Source organism: Eschrichtius robustus, chromosome 9, assembly GCF_028021215.1.
Source record: "Eschrichtius robustus isolate mEscRob2 chromosome 9, mEscRob2.pri, whole genome shotgun sequence".
NCBI classification, from domain to species: domain Eukaryota; kingdom Metazoa; phylum Chordata; class Mammalia; order Artiodactyla; family Eschrichtiidae; genus Eschrichtius; species Eschrichtius robustus.
The window spans coordinates 113,616,698-113,633,198 of record NC_090832.1 but is presented as its reverse complement, the minus strand read 5'-3'; the positions used below and the strand labels follow the sequence as shown (position 1 = coordinate 113,633,198).

Here is a 16,501-nt window from a genome sequence, read left to right as displayed (position 1 = left end):
AGATCAACGCTTTTCTGTGTAAAAAGGAATAGCCGTATCTCTTCATTAACTATTCTTAGAGGTCTTATACTCAAAGTTAACATCATTGCATCGATAAAACTATTGTGTATGTGAACATGATCAAAACAGAGGAACAGATGTGAAGAAAGAAAACAAAGTTGTCTTAACCTTCATTGTTTAAAACTCACCCAGAAAAACAATTTAACGATGAAAGAGTCTGGTAAAACGTGTGATGGGACGGAAGTTCTGTCACAGTGGAAACCTTTCTGATCACTTTTCAGATACATCAAGGAAACATGAACTGCACTGATCTCTGGAGATAATCTGATCTGAAAGGCAGCTAAGCACACCTCCTCTCGCTGAACTGTTTTCTTCAAGGACAACTAAAAAGCTGAAGTTTGTAAAGCTAAGACATGTTCTTTGTGATGGATAAGAGTCAGCAGATGTTAGAGAAAGCAGAGAGTGATTGATTCCTAAACTTAACACTGACCTCAAGCTCCAACAGTTTTATAAATTAAACTTAAAACCTTAGAAAAACTGTGAAAGCAAACCCAGAGAGGCACACAATAAGGGAATATTGTTTCTTCTGTAATATCCCTGTAAGTCCCAAAGGTCTTTTGGAATAACCAACACGTTCCCCTTTTTGGATCAACATAGAAGCACATTCTACCCACTAAAAAGGTAATAAAACTAAATAAAAGTTGGTTATTATTCATGGAGATATGCAAGTATCTGTAATCAGGTGCTTAAGATGGCATGTTTTTCTTGAGTAGAAAACGTTCAATTTGATTTTTGTGGCCTTTTATTTTTCCCTTGTCTGTACAACATACTAAACAGTGCCTTAGAATATACTACCAGCATCTTCTCTGGCTATTGGTAAAGAGGAAATCTTGCAAAAATTCTATGACCACGGATTTCTCTATGCGGTTTTAAAATGAAAAAAAAAAAAAAATAATGACATCAGTGAGAAACATCCAGCTCATGTTATCACCAGGACAAGTTGGGATTCTCCATATGCACTAAGGTTCCTAGGAGAAGAGGATCCCTAGAATATCAGAATCTATAGCAAAAAACATGCTTAATATCATTGATTTTTCACCCACATAAATACTAGTTTAAATTACATCAGTATCCTAAGAATTAGCACATTTCCTGTAGGTTTGCTCTTTACCTAGAAAGTCTAAGAATGTCCCTCTTCTAGACTCTCCAGTAACTACTGATGAGAGACAAGTAACATCATAAAACCTTACATGTAGATCCGATTTAGGGTGAAGAACATGGGGGGAAATCTTAGAATACATAGAACCCAACAATGTGGTGCGTTAACTGACAGCATATACATGGTGGTATTAGCTTTTGAGATTGATTGACATTTATCTCCCCTCCATGCAAAACAAAACAAACCAAGATTGTATAACCTGGCTACTACACTGAAATAAACCCACAGAAGTACTTAAAGTATGGGAGTCTAATTAAGCCTTAATCATGGATTTTTCTGCTCTTTGAGACCTTAGAATCTCATAGCATTACCAATGAGATTAAGATGATTTTGACCAGATATATTGCAATTACTTGTTACAAACAAAGCAATACATGGAAGAATGATTCATCCTTACTATATGAATAAGAAAATTAAATGTCACTCAATGTTTTTATAACAAAACAATTTGGAAGGGCCATATAAATATCTCATTACTCTGATAATAGATTCAAGGCCATGCAAGTAACGTATTGGCTAAATGACCATAGAGATTGCTATTTTATTCTGCGATTCTAAGCTGAATTACTAGGGCAAAATGTTGAAATAGCATCTGAGCTCCTATAATTTTAAAATATTAGAGCTTTTAAAAATCCTCATGGAATTCGCATTGCAATGTGCCTTACACATCAGGTAATGCGATCCTACCTTGGGATGTAACCTGATGGCATCATCACACACAAACACAATCATCATGCTGTCCTACAGATTCAAAAAGGAGACTGCTTTCTCTCCTAGTGTAACTCACATCCCACTAACTTATCATATTCCTGTTGACTAGAAAGCAGCTGAAATAACTTAATGTGCTTTGAATGTTTAGTCCAAAGTCATGTAAGAAAACATCTGTCACTTACGTTTTTGAGTCATCCCATAAAACACAATAAGGATTCAAAGTGCCCTAAAAATAAGCAGAGAAAGAATAAATGTATCTTGAGTACATACATAAAAAACTGAAGGATTATGTGAAATGCAAAAAGAATGGCACATTTCTTATCCTGCAGTAAGATTCTTTAAGGTTTCCACCTCTATTTTTTTGCGTTAAAAATTTGCATGTCCTTACTCATAGGTTTAATGGCCCATTTTATGAAATTTTATTCATGAAAACTTTATATTTATTCCAAACATCATAACCCATAGTTGTTTTTTTTTTAAATTATAAGTGAAGGCCTCATAAACGACAAGGTCCATACTTTGATGATTTCTATTTCATTTTTTCCCCCTAAAATAGTAACTGCTGGGTTATTTCTTTTAAGAAACCAAAGTATTTTCAATATCTAATATTTATAATAATTCAATCACAGTGAAACTTTCTGCATTAGGCACACCTGCCATTTCCTCTTCAGCCTCCAGTGGTGCAGCTTCCAAAAGGCAAGACATGGCTGCATTAATTGTCTATTTCTAGAGAGTCTGTAGACTTGCAATATTTTCTTAATCAACAGATCATATTCTTATAAAATCACATCTAATAAAACTATGGGAAAAACATGCTAAATGTTTATTCAGTTTAATCATTATGTAATGAGTAACCACAATGACCTTCAGCATGACACAATGAGTTTTCCACATTGGATTATCCACCAAGTACCTTCTGTTTTGAAGAGACTAATTGTTGGCATGTTTTTCTTTCTGTCACATTCATTGGGCCCTATTTTTCCCGTTGAAACTAACCTAGTAATTCTTCTTCTCTGATATTGTGAGCTATTCACAGATCCTCTTCTCTTTTTTATTAAACACACTCTGTAGCTTTCAAGTTCTCTCATCTTCCACGACATTCATCTCCTGGAGCACACACTTTAAAGTGTGTTTAGGGAACACATCCACCTGTGTCCTACCTGCACAGGACAAAGCGGTACTATTGCCTCTGCAATGTAGGTGCCATATGCCTAATAATGCATTCCAACAGTGTATGGGATATTTTGGTAATCTTCCCTTGAGCTTGACAGGTATTATTACCCACTGAGGTCTCTCAGGAGCTTTTTGAATCCTGATTTTGACATCACATATATTCACTCTTTAACTTTGTGTCACTGCAGGATTAAGAAACAAACATGATATCTATGGGCTCATCCAACAAGTCAGTGATAAAATTGATGAATAGGCCAAAGCAGGTGAAAGCTACAGTCCTGAAACAGCCTACTGGCTCCTTCCCGCAGGGGGACATGCTCACTCAGAGAACCTGCCCTTGGTCTTGTTTCCAAGTAGATAATCACTGGCATGTATCTGGCAAAGCAACATCTTTAAAAGTCTAGGCAAGTTCTTTGTGAAACACTGCCTTTCTAAGTGCTGTTCACTGAGTCCATTCTAGAATTCCACTAGGAAGAAGAAACTTAAGCTCATTATTCCAAAAATTGGTGAAATCTACCCCAACTTTCATTATTCATTTTAATTGGGACATTGACTAACTCCCATATTTTAGCACCATTGCCATTCTCCAAAATCCCTCAAAGACCACATCTCTAAGGCATCCTTCTCATCAGATGCTCATACCTACAAACTATGCTCTTAGAACATAAAAAAAGCCATTCCTTTCCCTGAAATGGGTTATAGCCTTACAGAGATTGAAGAGGAATACACATGGAATGTTCAAATAACAAAAAAAGAGACATGCTCATATCAATGTCACTAGTTGATAATTTACTTTTTAAAGGACAAATGATGGACAGAGCATCATGGCCTGTGTCAGAGAGAGTTCCATGGAAGAAATGGGTCCTTTTCTAGTTCTCACAGGAGGCATAGATATGGATGTTCAAGAGATGGGGAGGGGGATACTGTTTCAAATTGGTTTCTTTCTCTGTCCTATGAGACCCTGTCTGGTCTTACCTGAAATCCTGATACAGCTTGTGACTTCCTAAGAAATCCTCAGCAGAGCTACAATGTCGTATAATAAAGTTATGCTATATTTATCTAGGGTTCTGTTCAAAAGAGCTCAGAGCACTTTCTAGAAAGTAAATTATCCCTGGAGTATGACAATGAAGGGCATGGGAGTATACACATCATGGATATAGACTGTATGCGTAGGTGAGGACCTTGAGATTACAGGTCCTCTACATCGAGTTCACTTCTTCAGTAATGTATGAGTGAGATTAAGTTCAATCTTTATATAAACCAAAGCAGGATACTGATTATAGGATTAATATTTCATAATTAGAGCTCATAACAGGTTATGACAAAAGAAAATAATATTAGAAAAGAAATAGAATATGAACTTAATTGTTTAGATATCGCCATCCATTTTACCCCTCTAAAGACACTAATTTCCACTTTAGAGTGAAAGTATAAAGGTGAGAAATGCCTCTTCTACTCTCATCCATGCCTCTGTCAACCCTCAGTTTCACCCACTACCTTCCTCACCCCTTACCCCTTAGATCTCATGATTCTCTCTCTTTCTGTCCTTGTGAAAATTTAGAAACAATCCACATGAGAATTACAGGTTCCAAACGCACCACTCAATCTTGCATTTCACTGTACATTCCGGACCTACACAAAAGACAGGCACCCCTCTGTGAACATTCATTCCAGAACAGTCACCCATACGTGGGCCTATGAGCTGAGGTCAGTTATGGAAACATCTGAAGTTTACAAAAATAAGCAGAACAAACAAACTAGAGGAATCTTAGTACCTGGATAGACCAGTCACTTAGAGAATAAGAATGTGAGATGGTAAAGAAAGCAAAACCCAATGATGAATGAATTCTATACATGAAATAAAACCCAAAAAACCTGGCTAAAAGAAACCACTTGTAAAATATTTGTTATAATTTTCAGATACTTTTCTCAAAGGTACTCTGCTGCAAGGTCTGTTATGAGGAATTTACAGAAAATCAATAACAGGAAATGGCAAGCCCGACAGAGAGCAGGAACAAAACGTAATGACAGAAGCAAGAGGAAAATAGGCAGGCTGTGAACCAACTCACAGAAGTGGATTTAAGAAAAGCATGAAACTAAGAAACCAAAAGCTGTCAGGTAAATGAGCCAAACCAGCTAGAGAAGATTAATTTATAGAGCTGTCAATATAATTCACACTTAAAATATTAAAACTGAATGTATTTGAAAACTTTTGGAAAGAATACGCTGCTCTTGAAAAACATATTTTTGGCCAAAAAACTGTCTCTTGACTCCACTGAAAACAGTATAGTTGAACTTGAGTTAAACATTTGAACTCACCCACTTTTAAGCGTTTAAAAACGTACCATGACCCAAGTTTCCTAATTACCATAGATGTTCTACACAGCACTTTTAGTGCCTTTAACAGTCTTTGATATTTTCTTTTACTTCTCTCCTCTGTCTCAACATCAAGCAAACCATTACTGATCATCCTTGACTGGTGATGGGATTACATTCTGATAAACCCACTGCAAGTTGAAAATATCATACGTTGACAATGCACTTCATACACCTAACCTACAGGACATCATCGCTTAGCCTAGCCTACTTTAAATGTGCTCGGAACACTTATATGAGCCTACATCTGGGCAAAGTCATCTAACATAAGGCCTTTTTTATAAAAAGGGTTGAATATATCATGTAATTTATTGAATACTGTACTGGAAGTGAAAAACAGAATGGTTGTATGGGTACAGAATGGTCATAAGTATATCGATTGTGCACCCTTGTGATTGTGTGGCTGACTGGGAGCTGTGGACCACTGCCCAGCATCATATGAGAGTACCTTACTGCATATCTCTAGCCCAGAAAAAGATCAAAGTTCAAAATTCTAAGTATGGTTTCCACTGAATGTGTATCGCATTCCCACCATCATAAAGTCAAAAAATCGTAAACTGGTGACTGTCTGTGTATCTATTTAACAATACAATACATCACTGGCTTTGTCCATGTATTTTTATAGGTGGTTCTCTCTTTTCCTCTGATCTTCATAACTTTTCTATTTTCTTGTTTGTAGAATAGGGAATTTAGACATCTTTACTAGCCCTAGCCCTTAATGATTCTAGAATGACATTTATAAATGAATTCCTTTTCTTTTACAAAACTCTCTTCCAAGTCCTTTTTTCCCCTATGGAATATTTTCAATACATCTCACTATGGTATAAAGAGAAGAAGAAGAGTGAGCCAGGAAGATGATCAAAACAAACTCCTCCATTCATGCAAAAGTCACTTAGCAAACACCTGTAACATTCCAGACACCTTGGGGGCACTGGGGCTACAGCATTGAACAAAACAAAATCCTTGCCTCATATACTTAGCTATAGTGAAGGGGGCAGGGAGAGAGACAAAAAACATAAAGAAGTAAATATATAATATGCTAGGTGGTAATATGTGTTATGATGAAAAGTAAACCACATGAGTAGGAAAGGCTGGGAAGTTGAATGGATTGCAATTTTGTATATCGAGAAGGCTTCACCAATAAGATGATATCTGAACAAATGCCTGAAGGAAGTCATTTACAGAAAAGATGAAAGGCACAATAAACATGAATGCTGTACCAAGTTACTTTAATTTTTCCTTGGTGCTTTTAAGTTCTGAATAAATTCAATTCACATGCTATCTTAATTACACTCTTGCTATCTTCATGTTTTCAAGGTGTTTTCTCTGGACCTACTCTAGAATCACCTGGGATGCTGATGAAAAATGTAGGTTCCTTGGCTCCAGGAATTTTGAGATTGGGGCTTAACTTAGGAACATACATTCTAATGACTCCCTCCACTCCTTATAATTTTTAATCTACGTCACATTTGTAGAAGCATAGACACACAACAGAAATAACATGGTTACTTCACTCTGCTTTTCTTTACATTTTCAAATGCTTAGTCCTCATATGCCATAGTAAATTCCTAATCTGGAAACCTCTTAACTTTCTTGTACCTTTCATAGTCCTCTTGAAACAAAAAATTTCCTCTTGTCTGTAGAGGTAAAGCAAGCTCATAGACAAAGCTTCTAAGGACTTGGAGAAGGCCAGTGACCTCTTTGTCACTCTTTCAACATTTCCAGTGCTCTGAGAAAGATGTTCCAGGGCGAGTCCTTGTGTCACATCTTCCAGTGAATTGCACATTGAGTTCTTGTACGTGGACAGGAGAAAGACTGTTCAACTGAGACTCCAAAGTCTCTCTTCATTTCCAAAACTTTATATATAAAGGCATTCCATTAATAATATCTGGATTTTGCTAAGCTTACCCTTTTTCTATCCCCACTGTTAATTGTATTTATTATATAACTGCAAAAACACATTTTGGGAATTCCTAAGAACATTTCCAAAATACCTGACCTGACCCACAAAAGACTAATATATATCCTGCCTATAATTCTAATACTACTTGAGAAAAGCCACATTTTAAAAAGCTCAGGAATGCATTCTAAGGGAAGTAAGATTCTCGTAGATGTAAATTTTTCCACAGTCAAATCTCTGACAGGTCACGAAAGCTGATCAATGTGAGAGGGAGCCCTTTCTGGATTATGTCTTCTAACATACAAACATCTTCATAATCCCTGCAAATGTAATACACCACCCAAGGGGATGATGCAGTCGAAGAGGTATCATATCACATGCAACTCTACAACGAAGACAGTCTGTTGAACGTTCTCCATACCTCTTCTCAAGGTTTTGAGAGTATTTTAGCATTTCTAAGTGATACTTAAAAAGAGTTAAATCTGGGTCTAACTCTCATTTTTTTTACAAGGTAGCTGACATATACCTGAAGTCCAAAGAGCCTCATTGAGAATGCAATACTCTGTTCTTACTTAAAAGGAGATGGAGGTATGGAATTTTTCAATTTATTTACATGAGTTCTACAGAAAGCACCTCATTGAGAACCAGTTAAATCAAGAAGATGGAAAAGGAATAGTTGTCTTTAGCTAAAGCAGAAGAGCATAGAGGCCACTGAAGTGAGGAAGGCAGAGTACGGTTCTATCAGGACAAGTCATGTCTTCCAGGACTTGGCAGCCATTCAGTTAGAACACAAGGGGAGGGCACGTGTGTAATCCAGCTTCTGCTATCTGGTTACTCAGTAGCCCACATTAACCATATGACACTATTTTTGTGGATGTGATAACAGCTTGCTTCTCTAATTTCTTAGATATATCACTAGTCACTGAATGTACATTATTTCCTGACAAATACTTTCTATTTGACATGTGGGAAGTAGTAAAATTAGAACCACTATCAGAAATTATTTATATGTGTATCCTTCAAAGAAAATCATTGCCTCCACATATATGTCTTAGAGTGTCTTCCCCATATGTGACTGCATCATTTCCAACAATGGCTGCACAAGTCTGGGTGCACCTCCCAAAAAACAAATGGTTTATCTGTTGGTAAAAACTCTCCAAGGTTGAAGTGGCAAATAACTTTAATAAACAAACACTCAGATAACTAGATTCCATATAGATATAGCATACAGCTTGTCTTTTCCTTTTATATCCAAGAGGTTGTAACAATGTGTCCTAGTAGTGCTTTTATGGGGTTGTAGCAGAGACAAGGGCTGGCCAGTCTGTTCTGCACAGTTCCAATCTATCGGCTGCCAGCAGAGAAGTTTTGCTAAATTGCTTCAAGAGCACAACGCATCTACAAATGTCAGAGTTGCTCCTGGCAACTTCCAGTTTTCCCTAATATCCCACCACCACTTTACAATGGCCATTCTCATTGTGTGGTGATTCCTTTAATCAGATTCCTAAAGTGTTGGCATGAAATCAGCATGGCAAAATGTAATCTCTAGTTGCTAACTGACTTTCATTGAGTAATATATTATCATTATTGTAGTTTATCTGATTCAAAATGGCACTGTTACTGTATGCATATATATTATTTTCATAATCAAAAAATTAATTTTGCAATGCTCCAATGCAGGGTTATTAGCTTTCTATTGCTGCTGTAACAAATTACCACATACTTAGCAGCATAGAAAAACACAGATTTATTATCTCACGGTTTCTGTGTGTCAGGAGTCTGGTGAGCTTAGCTGGGTTTCTGCTCAAGAAATTCACAAAGCTGGTATCAGAATAACAGGAATGTAGTCCTTTCTGGATATGGGGATGAATCCACATCTAGGTCCGTTCGGGTCTCAGCAGGATTCAGTTCCTTGTAGTTGTAGGACTGAGATCCACATTTCCTTCCTGGTTGATAACCAGGGGTTGTTTTCAGCTTTTAGAGGCTGCCCATATTCCTTGGCTTGTGGCCCTTATCCTTCATCTTCAAAGTCAGCCATGGCAGGGTGAGTCCTTCTTACCTTGCATCTCTCTGACCATAGCCGGGAAAGGCTTTCCAACTTTAATGGCTCATGTGATTAAACTGGATCTGCTCACATAATCCAGGATAAATGACCCATCTCAAGGTTCTTACCCTTAATCCCAACTGCAAAGTCCCTTCTGACATGTAATATAATATATTCACGATTTATGGGGGTTAGGATATGGGCATCTCTGGGGGGCCACATTCTCTTTACCATACAGGGGGTAAAAATTTATGCAGTCCAGGGGCCAAATCTGGCTTGCTACCTACTTTGTAAATGATATTTTGTTGTAACAGAGCCACATCCATTTTTATATACTGTCTCTGGTCGCTGTCACACTACAATAGCATAGCTGAGTAGATGTGACAAAGACCATTATAGCTCATATGTCTAACCTGACTCAACTGAAAATGTTTGGTGACCCTTACTCCAACAATAACATAATTAGCCTAAAATCTTTTTGAAGAATATCAATGTTGTATTATGAATAAGAATAAACTGAATGTGAAATGTAAGTGGGAAGAATGCTTACTCAAGTTTAGGAATTCAGGATAAAACCAAAAAAAAAAAAAAAAACACTGTAGCCAGAGAATAATTTCTATCTCAATTTCAGCCGTTGGCAGCACCATCAATCTACTTGTCTAGTTAGCATTTCAAGACTCTCCCATAAAAACTACCAAGGGGTTTAAGCAGGCAAAACATCAGAAATCTTTTCCAAATGGACGCAAGCTAGGGTAGAAAAGTAATTTTAAAAGTAAAGGGATAAAAACGCCCCTTTGTAGAAATTATAGATGTATAGAATGAACTTCTTTAAGCTTTGCCAAGTGATTTTTAATTCGTTGGGTTGTTATCAGCCTTTGCTATTCATGAAAATACCCACTGATGAATGTTGGAGTTTCTTTTCATTGTTTCTCATGCTAATGGTAAAAAGCATATTCATCAGAGTTTTCCATTGTGTTTTCCACTATGATTTACAAAGGCCATGGCTCATGATTCATTTTAGTTTATACACATGAAACAAACTCCTTAATTTGTTAGCTAGATCCTGTTAGTATGCCAGCAAATACAGCAAGGAAAATAAAACCACAAGCCCCAATTCCCATGAGATCGTTTGTGACTATGACCAATTTGAGAACTACAAAAAAACCCAGTGGATTTTCCTCAATCCTGAAAGATGGCAGGTTGGCCCTACCTAGACCATGAGAGTTGTTGCTTAGAGTAAGGAATAAAAAGAAAGGAGAAAATTGACTGCAGAGGCTGAAGGCCAGGGTAGTCCAATGTGTCCTTACACCAGAAATGGAACTACATTTAAGACTTTTTATTTGAAAAAAGTGCACTTTCAGGCTTGCAAAATTGATAGAGCACGAGATAACTAAAATGCATTTATTTTCTTATTCTTCTAACTCACCTTTTAACGCTAAGGATGTTATATATCTTGGAAATTCACAGCAGGCTCAGATCTGTCAGGACCAAGGCATCCTAATGGTGGATGTGAGCATGTGTGCATGCGTGTTTGCTTATGTGTGCACTTATAGATCCATTCTGCTGCACTTATTTAGGTCCCAATAACGACTTTCAATAAATGTGTTAACTTTCCTTGCACATTATGGAACCTAACAATATTGATAAGTATAAATGTCACACTGAAGAAACCTTAAATAATATGAAAAACAAAATTCTTCTTCTCAGAAAAGCAAATTTGGTATTTCCTATAATCAAGCAATTGCTATGCCCAAGCACTAAGGACCACAAACTCAGACTCTACAGATTATAACAATAAAGCCACGAGCCTAGAAAACTGAACTAAGAATAGTATCTTACTCTTCAATGACTTATGAACTGGTTAAAACTGCAAATGGCTTTGCTGAATACAGTTTGAAATTTCAAGTTTTCATGTTCTATTACCTATTCCTACCAGTTCCCAAGGGACTTATTACACTTAACATACTTTAAATGTTATTTATTTAAAAGCTTTTTTAAAAAGAACATGTTTTGTTTAAATAATGTTAACAGGCTTTTCCCTAGACTCATTATAACTATTAATTTCTTTTCTTCATTTCTTTTGCACATGGTGTATACAACAGATATAATTTGCAAGTCATTAATCTCTTCTGAGCTTAGAAAAATGCAGCAGATACATTTGCTATAAGAAAATAGGTGAAAGTAGACAGTCTTGATATAAGCAAGATGTCATATCTAAAATAGCTCAACTTTGAAGGTAATACCAATGATAATACATCTGTATCTATATAGTTATAATGAAATTTCAGCTTGTTCTAATCAATTTTAATTTTCATGTTTAAGATACATCTTTTCTTCACATTTTAGTGAAGACTATTATATGTCAGCATAGGCTCTTTTGGCTATCTCTTCAATGAAAATAAACTAAAATCAGAGCATACTTTACAAGACACTCAATAAACCAGTCATATATTCCTTCCCTCAGTGTACATTAAAGTCCTTAACAAAATCTAATCTGCATGGTAAGTATAAATAACAATACAACAAGCACTGGAAATTTTAAACAGCAGAACATGAAGGACTGTAGGTGTGGTAAGACAACAGTGTGGGAGGTATCTATAAAGTGGAGGGAAGGGACTCTCTGGCGGTCCAGTGGTTAAGACTCCGCCTTCCAATGCAGGGGCTGCGGGTTCTATCCCTGGTCGGGGAGCTAAGATCCCACATGCCTCGCAGCCAAAACATCAAAACATAAAACAGAAGCAATATTGTAACAAATCCAATAAAAACTTTAAAAAGCAAAGTGGAAGAAAGAAATGAGGGATGGAGCAGCCCAGAGAATCGCCACCATGTGGCTGGGAATCAGGGTGGCCTCTGAGGACAGGCACAGGTGGACGCTTCTCCTGACACAGGACGGACGTGGGTGGGAACCCCTCGAGGCGTTTTCTTCTCCCTACTAAACTTTTCTTCTTCTCCCTCAGACCCTTTATGTAACAGATTTGTCTATATTCTCTTAAACCTAGGCCTTTCAGAGTAGAGTATTGTTTTAGCAATCTGGTCAACTCACTCACTCAAAGTACTGAAAGAATTAATTCTAAGTGACTTGCGGTAATCATCTCACCATTCTTACATTCTGACTTTCATTGCCACTCCAGAGTGTAGCTGGTGCTTCATAAAATTTATTGACCATACACTCTGGTTTCCGTATGTAGAAAATAAAATTTTTGTACCTGATTTATCTCTTTTGAAATTGGGCTGACAACATATGCCCCCAGAAATGTTTGACTCAAAGCTTAAATCTGTTCATTTCAAATAGTTCTCTTGAATTGAAATAATGAGATTGTTTTATCAACACCATTTTTAAGGTTACTCTTTCTTCAGCTTATGAAAAAAAATGCCATTTAATTACCATGTTCTTTAAATTCTCAATAGTGATTTTATCTTTATTTAGGAAAGTTGTGTGAATGTTCATTTACAGAACTGTTTACTCCATAAGAAACAGGATATACATTCTGACATTGCATTGCTTTTTCAGTAAGCAATTCAGGGAATTATTATCTCTTACTATGTTTCATCAATGCTTATAACTGGATAGACATTACCATGATAAACAATATATACAAACAAATATGTAAATAAATATTTTATAATACATGTTGAAGGTACAAAGTTCCTTATTCAAAAATTATGTTAAAAGTATCTCCTAGCTTTCAGTGCAGTGATTAGATTAGGGTCATTAAAGGTATGAGGAGGTAGATATAACAGAAATAAAATACATTGTCAAAGGTAGATAGAACCAGTATGGTCACATTTTTGCAAAACTGGGAAAAGACCTAATAGTTTAAGTAGCAATCATGATGTTTAAAAGTTACTGCTGAGAGATTTGAGATTTTCATTAGACAATCTAGGAAGCTGGAACACTTTTGTAAAAAGTGGTTTATAGGGAAGATAATTGTCATTTTTTTTATAAAATGGAGTTTTTAAAAATCAGAAATTATAAAATACCAGAAATGTACAGGTTTTGTAAACTAAAGGATGTGAGAATCAATTTCATCATGTCATTCACTAACTATATGAACTTGGGAAAATCACAATCTTTTTGTGCTTTCATTAATTGTATGCAAAAGTCAAGTTCATAGAAACTTTGCAAGGGATTAAAAAAAAAACTATGTATATGCAACATATGAGACAGTTTAACACAGGAATTGTAAAAGCATAATTAAGAAAGTCTCAATAGGAATCACTTTCCTTGACCCTTAAATCAATGATTTAGGTATTTAAGGTGGATGTATAAAGGATAAGTAGATATTTTAAATTTCTACATAAGGCCTGAACAAGGTCTAAAGAATTTCAGTTGCAGGTGGATGCATTTAACAAAGGGTTCTTGTCATTCTGGATGGAAGAGTTGGATTTGAATCACTGGAGCACCCAAACAGTTACAAGGAGCCTCCACTGATCCTGGGTGTAGCACCTGGGTGTAGCACTTTAAAAGTCTGTTCCACTGACTCTCCTACCCTGGGGTACCCTGGAGGATATCACTGCCCTTTGCTTTATGTCTGTAGCTTCTGTTGCTGCATGCATCTTAAATCTGTGTGTTTACATGGCAGTCTTCCTCACCATGTGACAAGACTGGTTCTTTCATCTTGATCTCCCCCACTTCTTAGCTTAGAGCCCAATAAAGATGTGGGCACTGACAAACTATTAACTATTACCCTGGAGAAATTGAAGAGAGTTCTATCATGAACCAAAGCATAGGATAATGTGTCATTTTGTTTTTATATAATACATATCTTCATAACAAATTAATTCGTTTGCAACTCTAAAGAGTTTAGAAAATGTGTTCTGGTCTTATCAGTCAAAAGAAGGATTGTTAACCTTCTTTAAAAGGTAAATTCTACAAGCAACTCAATGCCAAGTGGATGATACTTACATTAGCCAAATGAGCTAGTTCTATCTCCAGGAATGAATCAGTTGTCTTGGGTTCAGGCCTTATGGTGACCACAATGATTTTGGAATTAACGACAGTATAATTTCTGAAACAGAATAATTATGATTAAAAGGAGACAAGATTGATGATGAATATTAATTCCTACTGTTCAATACATGTTGTGATGGCATTTTTAATAAATGTATCCTAAGCAAAGACATAGAAACATCGCTCAAATAGATTTAAAACATGATACTGAACTACTATTCATGGAAAGATATAGTTGATTTTTTGTTATAAATATACCCGATCTGTAGCTAGAAAACTTTAGGGGGAGAAAGCTATTGCTGACTGTTACCATTTTAAAGGTAGGAAAGATGGAAAAGCAATAGCGCTAACAATTAGTTAAATCTGATTTACCTGCGAGACAGGTGGATCATGAATTCAAACCTTCAAAAGATCCAGGCAACCTTTAAATGAATATAATCCATTCATCTCAAGGTGGACCTAACAGTTTGGTTCTCCAAGAGACCAATTATTCTTCTTGCAAAGAGCTGTCTTGGTGTTTTTTAGACTATCTCAAAATTCGTTAAGATGAATGATTGGAAAGTGGTGTAGAATGAAAACAAGTAGAATTTAAATATCAATAATCTTTGTTGCTAATTACTGACCATCATTCATTTCAACAATAGAGATCTACAGGCCACTTCTTTATCTCAAAATGCTAGATGTAAGGAACACATTTGCATTTGGAAATATCTCACCAGTATTGTTCATTCACAAAGAAGTTTTAAATATAACAATATTTACAAGCTACAAAAAAAATTATCCCTAAATATAAACATGTAAAATGGAACCAGCTCTTTCTTGCATATACAGGTTTTCATCCAACATATATAAAATGCTACACACCTCCTATAATATAGATATTTAAAGATTTTATTGTACTTTAGTTACTTGAAGAAATATATATATATACACATATATATATATTCATCCTTCCTTTTTACTATTCTGGGGAATTTATAACAGGTAGCAAGACAAAGTCACTTAATTTTTTTCCTCTTTTTTGTTGTTTAAGGTGTTATTTATAGGTAATAAAATTCATCAACTTTAAGTGGACAGTTTAAAGCTTTTGGTAACTGTATGCTACAACGCAAGCACCACCAAATCCAGACAGACAACCCTCCACAGTTTCCTTGAGCCCCTTTGCACTTGATCCCCACACCCCTCCCCATGGTTCCAGGAAACCATGGGCATGATGTCACTATAATTATGTCTTTGTAGAATTTCATTATATAGAATCATACACTACATAGACTTTTGTGTTTGACTTAATTCACTCAGCATAATGTTTTTGAGATTTATCAGTCCTGTTTCTCTTTATAGCTGAGTAGTATTTCATGACATTGAATTTGTGATCTATTCATCAGTTAAGTGAGCAACCTTTAGGTTGCTTCTGATTTTTAGCTTTTATGATTTTTAGCAGCTATTCATATTTGCCTATTATGAATAACTGGTATATATACTTTCTGGATGGACATATATTTTCATGTCTTGAGTAAATAACTATGAGTGGAATTGCTTGCTCATGTGGTAAAAGCATGTTTAATTTTATAAGTTACTGCCATACAGTTTTCTAAAATGGCTGTATCATCAAAGTCATATAATTCTAATATCATAGAATAATGTTGAACCTCACATTCTCTGTGAAAATGTTTTCCCTAATGGGCTGATCTTTGCCACAAAATTTCACCAGAAAAAAATGCCAACTATGCCACACTTGGAGGAATATTTAGTAGCAGAGGAACTATAAACATATTCTGAGTGGGATAACATTTTTTAACCCATATATTTAGTAATGTCAAATAACAAATTCTAGAACACTCAGGAAGTTTCATGGTACCCAGCCTAACAGAAAGATAGTAAAAAACAACAAAGTATAAATTTGTTTTCAGTATTCCTGAGGAGGAAGGTGGTTGTAAACAGAGAAAGTTGGTTGACTGTTATTTATTTCATTTAATACTAAATGAGTTGGGCTTCCCTGGTGGCACAGTGGTTAAGAATCTGCCTGCCAGTGCAGGGGACACAGGTTCGAGCCCTGGTCAGGGAAGATCCCACATTGCTGCAGAGCAACTAAGCCCGTGCATCACAACTACTGAGCCTGCTCTCTAGATC

At 36.0% G+C, this 16,501-nt stretch overlaps 1 protein-coding gene across 1 annotated transcript in view; it reads right to left on the bottom strand.

The window, feature by feature from the left end:
* ADGRB3 (adhesion G protein-coupled receptor B3) overlaps positions 1-16,501 on the bottom strand; it is a 784,426-nt gene that overhangs the window by 326,287 nt on the left and 441,638 nt on the right. Inside the window, exons 14-15 of the mRNA XM_068550879.1 lie at positions 14,327-14,429; positions 2,113-2,156 (exon numbers count right to left, since the gene is read on the bottom strand). Coding sequence (XP_068406980.1) covers positions 2,113-2,156; positions 14,327-14,429 — 147 coding nt within the window. The remainder of the gene's footprint in view (positions 1-2,112; positions 2,157-14,326; positions 14,430-16,501) is intronic.